Here is a 16,248-nt window from a genome sequence, read left to right as displayed (position 1 = left end):
TTATATAAACTCCCTTAAATTAATATTTTTTCCATTTATTGGACTTTAATGGAAAAATACAAAGCCAAAAATCAGATAATAATTAATAAGTTAATATAAAACACAGGAAATATCTACTGATGGTCATAATTGATGGACTGTTGACAAATAAAACTGGTCTTTAATTGCAGGATTTGAATTTCTAGTGCCTGTAATATTCCCAAGCCTAACAAACTTTCTGTGGAGATAGTTGGATCAGGAGCCATGGTGGTCACCCAAAAAAAAAGACTCAGTTGAAGTCCCTATAGGAGTACTATTAGGCACTGGCATCCAGTTCCCAGCATACTTTTGGCCAGTGGTAAGCTTCTTAGATTTCATTTCATTAAATACTCTGCTGTACTATATAGTTTCAAAGAAAGTGCATGGATGAATTTTTTAGAGTATCAGAATTCTGCCTTTGACTTATCCAGATAACCAGGTTAATTGCTCTTTATAGGCTCTCTGCTTTTGTTTCTAGTTGACCACTGGTCTCCACTAGCTATTCTACACATTTAAAAAAAAACAAAAAAAAACAAAACAAAAAAAAAAAACATTTAAACAACTTAAAATGGTGTTGAATACCGATTTCCATTTTAAAGCCACCTGTGATATAAAAGTATACATTCATTTACAAGATCTTACCTCCAAAAGACCATCTTCAGGTAGGTCTGTGCAGTGGACAGCATTCTGAATCTTGTTCTTCCCAAAGACAGCACGCAGAGTTCCAGGTCGGAGGTGACGAGCTATTTCCTATTGAACACAAGACAATCGAAAGACCTTGTGAACTACATTATTCCTTTATATCATGGATGCAACAGAATTTTACAAAGAAAGACATGATTGTGATATTAATAAATGTATTGTACACATGAATGAAATGAATGAATGAAAATCAAAAGGGAAATTACAGATTGCATTGTATGTATGCACAACTGCTAAAAAGCCAGAACCTAAACTGTGAAAACTGCTTGAAATTGGGACAATCAAGCCACCTTGGGTGGAACTCAAGGTCATCCATATTATACCTTCCTACTACTTGCGTTAACATAGGTAGCTTCTGTTAGCAAGTGTGCAGCTCTTAAGCACAGTGTACCAGTCCTTAGTAAGCGGACACAAACTCACACCTTGGTAGAGTGCCTCCCCTTAAACCAAAGGGACTGACTGTTTGCCTCAAAACTCAACATATGAAATCAAACTACTGAACAATCTCTCAGTCTTCCTCTCTGCTGTGCACTCTGACACTGTGACAAGTGCCAACATCTTCTTCAGCTAAACAAATGTGTCATCCTTGGTTTGATCCCCTCTGAAATTACCACATTCAGACCTACATCTTGTCCTGTTTTTTCAAAACAAAATTTCAATTCTCTTCACCTGTGAAGCCAAACTTCTCCATGGCCCCTCACAGTATGTTTTTATTATTACAGCACATACCACTCAGATTCTGAGATGACCTTGCACTCCTACTTCTTTTCCAAGGCAAAGCTCCCATCTTCTGTCTCAGAGGTCTGTCTTCATTGCCTCTCCCCTCTTCCACATTCTTTATTTGGGGCATAATGCAATTCCACTGTACCTCTCTGCACTCTCACCTTGCAGTGTTGCCTTTTGATCTTTTTTTCCTACATCAATCATATTATACCTTGTTGACCTCTCCTTCTAACACCCTGGAGCTTTCCTCCAAGTCTACCTCATGCAAAGCATGCCTACACTTAAAATGAAGTGGAGATGCCATTAGCCTGTTTTTTCCTCCTTAAAACTCATTGACATTCTCTATCCTTTCATGAGTGCATACTGAGCACTGCTGGTTGAGAGGGGACAGACTGGTGACAAGCTCAGACTACAGCTACTGAACAAAAGTATCCTTTCTTGGCAACAGAGCCTACATCAGGCATGTGAAAAGGTGCACATATATTAGGGCATAATCACTTCCAAAGCAGCCACTGCAGTTTCACTGTGCCACTCCCAGGTGTTTGTTTCAGTGCCACAGCTGGAGGTTACTGCCCACACAGCCAAGTCACCAGGCTGGATTGTTCAAGCACTTCTTAACTTTCAGCGTCAGTTGGGTTCAAAGCAACTTCAGCAAGCAGTGGCTCTTAGCAACTTTGCACAGGTACAGATGAGAACCACTTGCACGATGCATGCTTTCCCTAGCATGGTAATTAAAGTCTCAATCCAGTATAGAAGTACCTCACAAGAAGTTATCTGACCATATCCTTGAGCTACTCACTCTCCAGCATCATTGGCTTGTCATGTCTCACTTCTACCCTAAGACAATTTGATTTTTGGGCTAAGGTCTTCTCTCAGCCCAGTAACCTCTATTTCCACAGAGTCCTGAATTTTTTCTTGTAAGAACAATTAAGTATGGTGATCTGTTACCTAATACCCACCTGAAAGGCAATTAAACCGCATTAATGGTCAGAGTTTGTCTAACTCAGACCATGCCCTGAGAAGTGTCAGTTTTTCCCATTGTTACTGTGTATACGTCACAGGTTACACAAGCTTTTTGGATATGGAGTCCAGGGACATTTGAAAAAGATACTCTCTACATCAACCAATTTTCACTTCAGAGCAAAGTTCAAGAGGTAGAAAGGAAGAAAGAAAGAAAGTTCGAGGACAGGAAAACCTCTACACGGTCCTCACTAAAGGCTTGAAAGAAGAAAGTCTGCTGGGGAAACAGAGTCACACACCAGTTAACTATGGCTGTTTGACACTTAAAATCTTTACTTGAAACAGCTGTTGATTTCAGTAACAATTAGCTGCCAGGAAGCTAGTGATAGCATACGCTTTCAGTTCTTTTAAGGATATTTTAGACATGCTAGAAAAATGCTTGTGGCTACAGAACCTTTGCTAGTACTTTAGCAAAAACAAACTCAGATCTCAAATGGCGAAGCTTCGTGTTCCACATTGTGTTTACCGCCCACCCATCAAACACCACCTTTGCTGAAACTGTTCCATCCTTCCACAGGACAAAAAATACGGCTTCCTATGAATCCTACCCATATTTTCCCTTGACCCATCTTCCTCATCAAACCTTTTTTTTTTTTTTTTTTTTTTCCCTCTCTGTAAAAGCAGCTATGGCTTCCCTTTTTGTCATCTGCCCTAAGCTCTAATTTCAAAATTTTAAGAGGATCTCACTTTTCTTCTTCCAATATTAGCAAAAGCTCCTACTTGGTGATCCTACTTCAATCTCCTGTTCTCCCTCGATTTATTTTTAACATTCAAGTTGCTACAGGTCCTCCTGCACTCCTGAAACTCTTCACCTGTCTTGCACAAAAATAAACTGATTCTCTTCTGCCTGGACTTAGATTAGATCAGAAGTACATGAAGGTAGCTTCTGCAACACTTTACATGGTTAGCACCTGCCAAATGAGAATCCTAATAAACTCTCTCCCACTATCAGTGAATAAACAGGACAGAAAATAAGGCAGTCTCTGCTTATATTCATGCAGCCAAAAAGAGAACACAAAATCATCAATCCTAAAACTTTAATACTCCTTCTCTTTCTTATAACACCACTGAGGAACCCTAGGCAGGGAACAAGGCATCTATGTAGAAGGAACAACATACAAAGAGATGCATGGACCATATATAGGTGTATACGTGTACATACACCTAGAAATCTTGAGAATATTTCAGGGAGGGGGAAGAGAGATCCTTACAGAATATAGCACACCTTAAAATAAATCCCTCTGCTCCACAACAAGATATTTCCCGAATGTTTTGTTTATAGGGTCACCACTACAACAACAGAGAGATGTAAACATATTAGGGAGCTTTTGGTTGGTTGGTTGGCTGGTTGTTTTGTTAAGCTTTCTCATAGCCTAGTTTCAGGAGTCTTTTTCTGCATCTGTAGTTCTCAATAAYTTTCTTAGAGAAGCCAAATGCAAGGTGCTACAAAGGGTGATATAAGAACAGCTAGAGCTGTAAGAAATTAGAGGAGCATGTGTGTGCAGGAATACCTGTGTGAAAGTGAGGATGCCACAAACTCGTCTCATATGAAGAACATGCCTCTGTGGCAAATCAAACCAGGGCTGCCAAATCAAAAGGCTTCCTCCTCTTTGATCAAATGTTACAGGCTGGGCTTTGATCTACAGCTAGCCCTTTGAAGTTTTGGCCTACATAAGTTACAGATGTATATTTTGTGTTTCTCTCCACTCTATAGCAGTTCACTGTGTAACACTGCCTCTATAAAATATTTTGCACAATCTAAAATCTTTCTGTTTCTGCAAGAACAAAGGGAAACAAAAATGCCCCCATTACTTTCAGTAGAGTCATATGTCAAAATCAGATTGAAAAAACATCAACTGGCTTCATAAGAAAAGCAGTTAACCACTTTTCCTTCAAATAGTTGATATTTCACAGGCTAGACAGGAAGTTATATAGAACAATAACACGTATTTCAGCCAAAACTGCAGATTTCAAGTAAACCTGGCCAGATGTTTTTTAAAGTCTCTGCCTTGAATGTTTGATTATCTAGAAAGATAGATGTGCCACTGTTCTTAAATATTTGCGTGTGCTTTGCTGTTGCTTAGATGACATCCAAGTAAAAGCCAAAGGGGCAACCACCAACCCCGTGCAGCAACCATTCCCTCTTACTTCAGTGAGAAATGGCATAACAAACTCCAGACTGACCAGAAATACACAAAGGAGCTTTTACAGCCTAAAATTGTGTTCTCTCTGAACATTAACTAGAATAAGTGAACCTTTAAAATATGTTACTGGTTCTCTTGCGTAAAGCAAAATGAAAATAAACTCCTCTACCCATGGTGTGCTCCCAAGGCAAGTTGTTTCTCCTAGGTTTGCTCTCAGGCCAGCAATATTTTGAGGACTTTTTCAGAATCACAGAACAGTTGAGGTTGGAAGAGACCTCTGGAGACCATGTTGTCCAAAATCCCAATCAATCAGGGCCACCTAGAACAGATCGCCCGGGACCGTGTCTTAGACAGTTTTTGAATATCTCCAAGGATGGAACTCTACAATCTCTCTGGACAACTCCTTCTAGTGCTCATTAACCCTCAAAGTAAAAAGGTTTTTTCTTATATTCCGATAGAATATAAAGGGCTGCATATAACAGGCTACAACATACTCTGCACAGTCCCGTCTAAGTCCCACAAAAAAAAAAATCTTGTTTTCCATCACCATCTGAAGCCTGACTGTGTGATGGCTCCCTGCTTTTCTCAGCAGTCATCATTCACTACCCTTGCTGAAAGCTTTATATTGACTTGATCTCTTCCCCTCTGTCTTCCCCGCCCTGCACTCATGAAGCTTCTTCCCTCTCCAGCTCTCCAAGCCCAGCTGCTCTCATGAAAGACATGGTCTCTATTCCCCCTCAAGGGAGCCAACTGATTCAGAAGGCAGTAGCCAGAACCAGGCAAACAAGCAAGCACCTTCCTTCTTTTGCAGACCAGTTACACCCTTTTTTAAGGGAACAGAACACACGTTAACTGTGAACAAACAAAATAAAGTAAATTCCACCACTTACAGTGGAATTTGTCTGGCTGAACTTCAGCCATCTGAAAGCTGACCGCCTTGTAAGCCAGGTGCCTAAGCTCCCTCTGAGGCAGGGGACGGAGATAAGCCCTTTCAGAAAAAGATTCTTTTGTACTCCAACAGATACATAAGGCAGGCGAGGTCTCTCTCCTCCTCCCATCACCACAGCCCTTTGACTGGCTTTTAGTCATAGGGATTTTAGCATCAGTTGTGTCACACTGCTGGTTGCAGCAGGGAGCCGCACAAAACATCTGCTCCTGTACAAGCTACCACCATTAAGAAGTTAAATGATGAAAGTAGCACAGCCTCTGTCATGCAAGATTTAATACAAGTGTTTCCTGTAATGAGTATTCAAGCTAAGAAACACCTCAAAATTTGTTACTGTAGGGACAACTTCAGTTGATTGGTCTGCTATAACATTCACAGAAGTTCCTGTTCCAAGACAAAGGCTAAACTGCCAAAATCAAATCTGTGGTCACGGGTGACATTGTCCTTGATACCATAAGGGTTGATTTGCCTCAGTTTGCTTTGTCCTTTTTGGAGCTCATATCCATCCCTGTTCCTTCTAAACTCCAGTTAAGTAATTTTTATGTGCACTCTCCCTATAGTTACCTCAACTCTGACTTAAGTTCCCCAGTGTCCCACCGTGAATCACCTTATATTCACATCAGCTGCGGCAGAACCACCTGACCATTTTCCACTCCTGCATCAATCTGAGGTCCATTTAACCTTCTGCAAATGCTAAGCCTTCTGCCTGTATTACTTAGAGAAAAAAAAAATCTACATACGGTGGTGTTGTTCCCCCTGGAGTCTTTAACTGAGTAAGAACACATTTTGCCCTAAAACCTGAGGCCTGCTTGTCAACAAGTAGTTCACAACATCTCTAAATACAAAACAAGGTCATTGTCAGAGCATGGGAATGGTTTCCTTCATCTTTCATTTTATAAAGCAATCCAGAACAGAAGTCTCTTGTTGACAGTGTGATGCATTTTCTCTTACCTGCGTTCCACATGAGCAGTAGCAAAGTCATGTACATATATAGAAGCAATATTAAAGGTCTTAAATCCACTTCCAAGGGAGCCAATGTTATCAGAAAGTCTTTGTACTTTGTGTATAGAAAAAAACCATACACAAAACAAGCCCCTTTGAAACACATATATACACACACGAATACTATACACCACTCGCCTTTCAATCCTTATCACAAAAGAAACTGATACAAAGATCCTCAAGAATCTGGAAAGGTTACACTGATATTCTTTATAATATTTAGCATAGTCTTCTGTCGCTTAAGCACTGCATTTGACCTTCAGCTTGTCTTCTGCTGATTCATGATAAAATATTTATGCCCCCAATCACTTGCCAGGTGTCTTGACAAGTTTTTCCTATCTTTAACTGAACCAAGCTTTTGAGAACATAGTTATGCACCTGAAACAACGTGAACATAAAGGTTGAAACGTGAACATAAAGGTTTGTTCAGCAAATTAAACAATCAGACCCAGGCAATAATGGACAAGTTTTCAATTACAAGGCTGTAAAAAGTGCATCAGAAACTCATCTCCTTCCAAAAATCAAACTGTTTTTTGTGGTGGCAGCAGCAAGTAACAAAATCAGTTTATTTTGTTAGAAAAGCCTGCTCTGGCCTGATTAAAGAAAAATACATCTACCCTGCTGTTTTTGTAAAGTCACCCAACCTCTGAACCACTGGCCTGCAGCAGTGTACCTTTCAGAAGTTCTTTTATGCATGTGCACTTACAGCCTATACTACAGTGTTGACAGCTTCTGAAGCTCACAAGTCTCTAAAAGTTGTTAAATCATCTACTACTTCTCACCCTTTATCCCCTAAGGCACTTTCATTCTCTCTGCTTCACTCCCACTTGTTGTCTACCAATCTTCTATGTGGCAGCCCAAGGGTGCTGCAGTTTTGACATCACCTGCTCTCCACAGACTCTGCTCTGTGGGCAGGAGATGTGGAACATTTGCCAGTCTGAGACAGCAATTTTATTTGTCTTGGCACTTCTGGTCTATGCTTGAGCAATGCTAATGATAACAGAAAATTGTTTACTGTTGTGTATCTGTACACTTCTGCAATAATCAATGGGCCAAATTTAAGCAAGAGTAAGCTGCTGCAACTTTGAGTCAACCATGAACTAGATCTGACAGTGAAGTTTTGAGGACAATTGACACACCAAGCGTAACAGAGATAAAATAACTACCTATCATGTGGTATTATCTGGGTGAAATAAGGGATATTTAAATTACTTGACAAGTTGGAAAAGGAAGCTTTTAGCAACAACTAGCAACTAACCCCACAACACATCTGAAGAAAACACTGTAAGTGTGACCTGACTATCAGTTGCTTTACATAAATCTTTATAGGCGAAATATTCGTTCTACCGATGCTTTTCAACAGCCTTCAGTGGGTCCAGAATTTCACCCATTTACTTATTCACCTGTAAAACAAGGATAAAAAAATACTAGACTGCAAGGGATATTTTGGGATTTCATGCTAATTCATGCTAACAAAATATTTGGAGAGCCTCCAGTGAAAGTCACTACAGATATTATTTTTAGTCTGAAGACATCTTGGCTGAGTTTTCCCCTACAAGAACAAGAATAATTAGAAATTTTCTTTTCTTTAGTATTTTAGGACAAAATTTTACATTTGCAAAAGCAGCCCAGTTATCTGAGCTTCACACTTTGCAAAGCATAAAAAATTGCTTTAAAATTCAACAAGTTTTCCCTAGCCAAGCCAACTTTGGACCATCCACTTAAACAGACACATAAGTTGAAAGGCAAAACTCACAAGTGCTGCAAACCCCAAACATCCTTATCATTGTGGCTTATCAGAAGAGAGCAAGCTTTCCCTTCCACACTGTGCCCTGAAGCCTCTTCTATCCAACAGGAAGTTTTTCCTTGGAGGCAGTAGTGCTGCCATTTCTTCCCATTTAGCTGTGAACAGCCCTGTTCTGAGGCATGAAATCATTCATTATTTGTACTATACCTGTTTTTTAAATCTCCTGCTGTGATCACGACTAGTTGTACTGGTCAGTGTCCCTGTGCACACTAAAAGATGGTTCCTGGCCTGAAGAACTTGCCATCCAGACACCAAGAAGAACAGAAAACTAGAGCAGAATTGATCCCATATTTCAGGGTAGGAAAGTAGGACAGAGAGACAGTAAGTAATTTCTCAAGGGCACAAGGAAATACAAAATTCACAATGTTGAGCTCAAGTCTTCTGAATCCTACCCCACTTCTTCAAACATTCTCTCTCTCTCTCTCTCTCTGATTTAATGCTGTTTTAATTCATGACTAGCACTCTGACTGATGGTAACCCACAGGCTGCAAAACCCAGCCCATGCCAGGTTAGCCTCAGGGAACTTGAGAACTGTCTTGGGAATATGAAGAACTGGTGCTCACTCCTCTTCCACCCTAACCTAATTTTGTTCCCTTAATTCCTAGAAAGGAAAGGGAAACCTTCTAACAAGGTGGATACATGAAAAGTCTCAAGTGCAGCTTGAATGCAGACCATCATACTGTAAGTGAAAGCTGCTAAAAATTCTGCTCAGGTGGCCCTGCAGTAAAGCACAAAATGTCAGCCTAAACCAAGCAGATCAGCAAGCAGCACTCTAAATTATTCAGTTTCTCAGGATTTGAATCATTCATTTTATATTCCATTTTTAAAATGCCTTTGTTTAGTTAATGGTGTCCAGAGACAGTAAGATCAGTGCTGAAGACTGAAATCTCTTACTGCGGCTGTTTTCAAGGCTGTTGGCTATTACAGAAGGGAGGATTAAAAATAACAACAATAAAACTAAAAAAATTAAAATACCCATCATCATCAAAAAAGCAAAAAGCAAAACATCATCACCTGCTGCTTTTTCGGTATAGAAGGGAAGACTCAGGCYACAGCACTAGTTTCTGCCCAATTCTAAGCCCTTGGCAATGTAGCTTAAGCAAAAAAGACTAGAGAATGCTCTGGCTACAATACATATTTCTTGTGTTACTACAAAGCATGTAGTACACCGAGGGACTTTCAGTCTATCTACACCCTGCTGCAATGTACAGTGCAAGAATACCACCTATACCACTTAGAAGGTCAGCTGATCCCTGTAAGGGGAAACCCACTTAAGAAACTAACAGAGCTCCTTCCATAAGTGGTTACTTCCCCACAGATGAACTTCTTTGGTACACTCAAAGACTAGTTTATCACCAAGAGTACTTAAGGCAACAACACTGTGATCTGCAGCTCCTTTTCTATTTGGTTACGATTAGCTCTACTACTCATTTGTTAACCAAGCAGATCCTGAATAAACAGTCCTCTCCTCTGACCATCCTCACTTGTTTATTACAAGGTAAGTTAAAAAATGCTGTGCACATCCAAGAATTGACTAGTCATAAACTGCTAAATGAAAGACATGAAACCTTTGGGGACAACTCCAGTCAACTTCAGGATACTCAAGACCACACCATCATCATGGTTATGTGGAAGAGTAAGTGCTCTACTGTCCTTTTTCTGCACAATTATAACTTGCTCTATTGCACATTTGCAACATTTTCAACAAGCACCTTTGTGAGCTGATTCTTGCCAGCTGCCTTGTAGAGTGCTTTGGAAAAATTCCTTTCAATCTGACAAAGTTCCAGGTTATTATTTTCTTAGAATGTTTTTATTGGAGATAGATTGTTACTTGACAGCACTACAAACTACTGTGTTCCAACAGAAATTACAGAAAAATTAAGTGAAGGACAAAACAATTTGTAGCCAACAAAAGCTAGAATCAAGCAGGTAGACACATTTTGAATCTATTCAAATCAAAGATTTTGCAAATACAAGGGCACTAAGACCATGAGGTATATCTATTCTTTGCTAAGAAACCAGAGGAGAAAAGAATTCTTTGATGCAGTAACAGTATCATTTTCTTTCCCTGACCAAGTGACCTCCACATTTTGCATCAGCATCTTCTGAAAATACTGCTCCCTTTCCCCAAGAAAGGACTATGGTCACAGTGGAGGCTTATTTTTTTTCTTAAATGCTTCTTTTCAGGGATTAGCTTTTAGATACTCAAGAACATCACTGTCCAGTGCAAAGGAGTGATTTGCTCCTTGCTGTAACTAAACAGAGCACAAGAAAACCAAAGAAAACAACAGCTTGGACAGACATTAACCCCAAACTAATCATGCTCTGTAAAAGACTTGTGCTTTTATGGACTTAACACATTAATGAATCTAGTCTCAAACACTCCAACAGCTAAAGAAGGAATCACAGTAGAGTAATAAAAAGGGAAGAAAAAAAAATCACCTACAAACTGTGATCCCAGGAGGAGAATACAAGCTAGGAATCCTGATGACCAACTCTGTGCCTTACTGACAAAGACTGTATTTTCACCAAGGGAAAAAAGAATACATATAAATAAAATAAATAAGTGTTAAAATCCTCCTGTAGACAAGGTAAATTGCATTTTAACCCAGTGTGGCTAGGAAGAACCAGTCCTGAGAGAACTCTGYGGATTAGCTTTGGTCAGCCTACCAGCAGTAAAACTGCAGTGCGTATTTGTCTATACTAGGCTGGAATCACACAATCACCTGCTATGTTAAAAGCCTACCTCTTTTCCCACTGTGGTGATAAACATATCTGTTCTTAATCCATCCAAGGCCCTGTCTAGGCTGCTTAAAAGATAGACTATTTTGAAATGCACTAGCACACCTTATTTAAAAAAGAAAGTAAGCAAATACTAAAATAAGCTAGGTAAAACAAGCACTTTTAAAAYTTTTTTTTGTGGTCACCTTTTAAATAAAATCTGATCCATCCATATTAGACACTAAATCTGTAATACCACTCTCTGAAACACGGTCTATATTCAAAGCCTGCACAGAACCTAAACAGGAAGATGGAACAGAAATGGGATATGGGAGCTTTCACTTTTGTATAATAAGATCTGCAGATGGGAGTTAGAAGCAAAGCCCAAGTCATAAAAATCAAAAAAACCTAATCCTCACAAAGAAAATTAACCCTTCTGAAGGCTGACTATGCACATTTATTCTCAGCGTTTTACGAGAATCATAGAAAGCTTAAAATAACAAGTAATTTTTTTTTATTATACCCAGCGAGTGCTTTGGGACGCACCTAGCTTGAGTGCAAGGGAGCCTTCACGGTTCCTGAGCCGGTCTCTGAGGCTTCTTTCACACCTACCCGTAGACAAAACGGGTCTTTGTCGTTTCAGGTTAAGCTAAATGCCTGCGCACATCCGCAGAGCTAAAGGTCCAGGGTTCTTAACCAAGAGAAGGAGCTTCTTTAAAAAAGGAAGAGATATTTTAAGCGTGGCTTTAACCCTCATAAAAACAGCTGGCCCTATGGGGCTTTGCAGGGAAAGGCCGTGCCTCAGGATACCCCAGCACACTTTGCCTCCTGGGCACTATGAAGAGGACTCTGTGGCTATGCAGCAAGGCAAGGACGATCAGTAACCTGGGCTGTTCGAGCGTTGTGGCACACTTGGGATTTTCTTCAGGTGCAGGATAATATTTGGCTTCCCTACTGTTGTAAAAAGGGCAGGAGACAGGCTCAAGGACCTTGGAAGGACCAGCTGAAAGGGGAAGAGCGCCAGCCACAAGGGAAAAAGGGGGTGGCAGATGGGAATGGTGGGGTTTCTCCTGTCGAGGCAGCTTCCCAAGTCGACACTCCTTTCCAGGAGGTCATACGCGGCCTTTGACAAAATGCTGGTAACTTCCCGAAAACGTCTGGAAACTGCAGTCGAGAAGGGGCTTTKTCGCAGGGGGATACTAAAATATCACGGAGGCTGGCAGCAAAGGAAACTACAACCAACTGACACAGGCTAGGCGGGCTGTCTCAGCAACCTGGGAAGAAAAGCATTCCAGTACCACTAACAGGAAGCAAATGCACCCCGCTTTTGGTCCTCTACCAGAAGTTACCAGAAGTTTCCAGAACTTTCTCTCCAGAGGCAGAAAGGTGCAGAGCCCTCCAGGCTCATCCCTTGGACGAAGTGGTGGTGGTAATGGCCTGGTATTGCACAGTGCCTGTTACTACCTAATTTACCAAACAACTGCAATTTATGACCACTGGATCTAGTCCAATTCCCACACAGGATTTATTTACACAGAAAATGGTAGCACCAGGACACGGAGCTTCGGACACAAAGTGGGAAATGCAAGTTTTGCTCTATCTGCAACCTTGCCAACACACCTCAGTCACGCTGGGTTTCAAGCAGAGCCTTGAGGGCTCTGTCAGCACTTAGGTTCCTGACGGAGACTGCCGATCACCACTGACGACAGCGATTTCCAACACCTACGCCCCTTCCTGTTAGGAACCAAAGCAAGCCTACAAGCTCCAGTTCCATGCGATGCTCAACAGCCACCATCAGAGAGCAACCTACAGGCAAAACCAAGCTACATTTAAAGCAGCATAGGCAAACAAAAAGCTTCACCATCACCGCTAGCTCCCCAGTTTTGGTTCCTGCCTCACCACAAAGGCATATTTCAGTGAGGTTGAYGTCCCTCTTCCTACCAGAGGGCTTCATGTCTCCTACAAAGGGTGACTCTGAGAAGTCGGTGTGCAAGAAACAAGAGCTCCAGGCAGGTCACCTCCAAGCTGTAATCAGCATGTACATTCCTGTCGGTGCAAAGCACGTACACACATGATAAAATCAGCCTTCAATTTGGGGACACAGAGGGGTTGGCAGGCTTTTGCAACACCTATTCAAAAACAGGAGAAACACGTCAGGAGAATGTATTATGAACACTGGATTCATGCCTGTGAAAAAATAATTGTTGGATTCTTAATTCTCAGCAGCTCCCATGGCTAAACAGAGCTTTGACAGGAAGAACAAAAGTGACATTTTTGTATCAGTCTGGTTCCTGGCACAGCCAGTGCAGACTTTAGCTGCTTTAAACCGGGGAAAGCAAGTCACCAGCACAGGTGTGGGGTTTGGCATCCACGCAGATAAGGGCTTGTTTCTGACCACAGGTTGTAAAACTTTTTGTAGTGCTTTGCAAACCACACACCAACATACCTGATGTCAAAAGCAGTGGTGGCAACTCATGGTTATAGTCCCATGAGGGCTGGGGATCACTAGAGTACAGCAGTCCTTTAACAACACTTTCTTTCTTTTAGATACAATCTTAATCAGTCCCCTGCCCACAAGCACAGGGATAACACAGAATAAGGGAGAAGTCCTGAACTAACCAGCCTTCAGGCTCTGTGAATCAGCAAGGCCAGCTCAGCAAAAAGGGGCTGCATCAGTGGAAGAATCTCTCCCCAGGCACTTGCCCAGCCAAAGAAATTATCGTTTCCCCCAGCTAACAGGCCTTAGCACTGTCTGTGCAACTTTTTCATTAGGCCTGTGGAGACTAATGTGGAAATTAAAAACTGAAAGTGTGGAATCAGATGACTGACCCTAAGTAACATCTAAGCAATTCAATCATGTCTTTCCCATTTCAGGCCTTAGACAGCAGGACATCGTAACTGTTATCGATCTGTTTGCTACTCTAGCTGATAATGGTCCAGCACTGAATGAAAATATTTTATCATTATTACATGATTCATGCTATCTGCAGGTAACTGATGACATGAAATTCTTCATCAAAGAATCAGATTAATAAATCTCATTGAAGCACATTATGCATTTTGTGGTCAACAGTTTGATCAGGGCTCAGTAGGCTACAGGGAGGTTCTGCACCGACACAGCAACGATGGTATTACTAGACAGTGAATACAATATGCTTGGGAGCTCAAAAATGGTCTTGGTATAATCCCCAAATATACATTCCCCTGAACATAATACAAAAATGTTATGCTGCCAATGCATTTCTAAGATTGAACATGAACCTTTTGGCCTCATATTTAGTTTCTTTCAGTTCCAGAGATTCATAGAAGGGCTACACAAGCAAAAATCTTCACAGCAAAAACACTGTTTGGCTCAGACTATTATCCCCACTTAACTAATGTGATAACCGAGGCAGAAAGGCATTGAACCTTTGGTCCAAGGTCACAGAGTGAGGTCAGGAATGGAACTAGAGCAGACTGCAGCTCTTTCAGTTCACCCATTTGTTTTAAACCACCTAATCTCCCTTTCAGCTGTTTGCCATTGCTGCAAAAAATACAAAAACCTGTTCATACACTGTTACACTTAAAATGGTAAATCCCCAATGTAAAAAGACTGCAGGTTAGAATCTAAGACAAAATGTATGAAATCTCTTTTCAATCCACTGGAAGCAGGAATATCACAGCAGCTCCCATCACTTTAACAGTATCTCACAGTAGAGTATACTTGGGTCACTTTTAGTGAACTGCCAATCCTAACCAAAAGCTCTTAAGTCTACTAAAAACTATACAATCCTCCAAGGACCATGTACCTGATGCAGACTCTTGTTATCACATGCTATAAAACAACCTTTTTGTTTATATACGAGAATAGTTTAAAAGAAAGGTGAGAACAAAAATAAAAGTAGTATCACTAATTTCTATAGCATTTTACAAATGTTATATGAACACTAAGTAATCACTTCACCAATTCCCTGAGAACATGTGACCAGCAGCTGTTTCAACTAGGAAGCTGCATCAAGAGGAGGTAAAAGAGTGAAGCTGTGGTTTTAGACTTAAGTATTAACACAAGCCACTTAACTACTCCAGAGGCCAAAAAGGACACAACCACCAATTAAATGAAACATCAATGCCAGAAAGCTCAAGCAGTCAGAGGATTCCCTGGCAACCATCTCCCTGCTCCAGCGTTGCAGTTTTTGCGCTAGCCCTTTACTTCGATCCATGTGGGACAACAGACATCCATTCCTKTTTGGTCTTGTCAGGAGCCCCTAACATTTCTCTTCTCCGACAATGTCCTTAYCCTACACTCACTGTGAAAAAGCTTTCTGTTTTTTTTCCTATTGTGCTTTAGCAAAACAGCTTTACTGAGAAGGTACACTGCACTGTGTTTACCCCAGCTCTCCAAACAGTGCTATGTCTTTAAAAGAAAGTTATCTTCTTTTCTATTTAACTCTGGCTGCAGTAAGCAACTCTTTCATTTCTAAGTGATAGTGTGTACCAAAAGTTCCAAAGGTTAGTGTCTTGTAAAAATCTGATTTAATGAACTTTAAATTCCTTTTCCTAGCTTTCTAGAGCAGTTAGCTCTCTGCAATAGGTGTAGCGGGTCACTGAACTTATCCAGTCACCATAGCTTCTCTTCCTAAAATACAAATATTATGTTTCCCTTTAAACTTGATCTATGAGCATTTTCCACATTCATGAGCTTTATTTCTTAGCTGAAAAAAATCTCAACTTTTTTTCATGTCAGAAAAACAAAAATACATTCTTATATATTGGGAAAGAGCTAAACATTGATATGCTATTGCTTAAAGCACATCTTTCCATGAATATGTCCCATTTTCTGAAAACACTCAGATACTATCTTTCCTCTTGCTCTCACTTAGAGTACTTTTCTCTTCAGGCAAAGAAGCCAAATAATCCTGCAAACTGCCATTTGTAAATGTTCTTCCACAGTGATCTCAGTTGTGTTCTTTGTGCTACATTTTATTTTATGGGTATCTGCAGACTGCATCAGCTGCAGCATAAAGCTACCACTAGAGCAAAAAGCAAACCACTGGCTTGGGCAACTCAGCCTGTCACCTGTCAAAGACGACTCTCATCACAGAAGTCTGATTACATGAGCATTCCTTACAATATTTCTTGAATTCTGCTAAACCAGACTCCCAGTTACTACGGGAAGAGACAGGTAC

General features: G+C 40.7%; 1 protein-coding gene across 1 annotated transcript in view; it reads right to left on the bottom strand.

Moving 5' to 3' along the window:
* NME7 (NME/NM23 family member 7) overlaps nucleotides 1–16,248 on the bottom strand; it is a 94,370-nt gene that overhangs the window by 15,053 nt on the left and 63,069 nt on the right. Inside the window, exon 11 of the mRNA XM_085301454.1 lies at nucleotides 661–768. Coding sequence (XP_085157580.1) covers nucleotides 661–768 — 108 coding nt within the window. The remainder of the gene's footprint in view (nucleotides 1–660; nucleotides 769–16,248) is intronic.

Source organism: Rhea americana, unplaced genomic scaffold (genome assembly GCF_003343005.1).
Source record: "Rhea americana isolate MKP2758 unplaced genomic scaffold, rheAme1 scaffold_177, whole genome shotgun sequence".
Taxonomy (NCBI): domain Eukaryota; kingdom Metazoa; phylum Chordata; class Aves; order Rheiformes; family Rheidae; genus Rhea; species Rhea americana.
The sequence above is the reverse complement of the archived record's forward strand: the minus strand, read 5'-3'. Positions and strand labels throughout refer to the sequence as shown.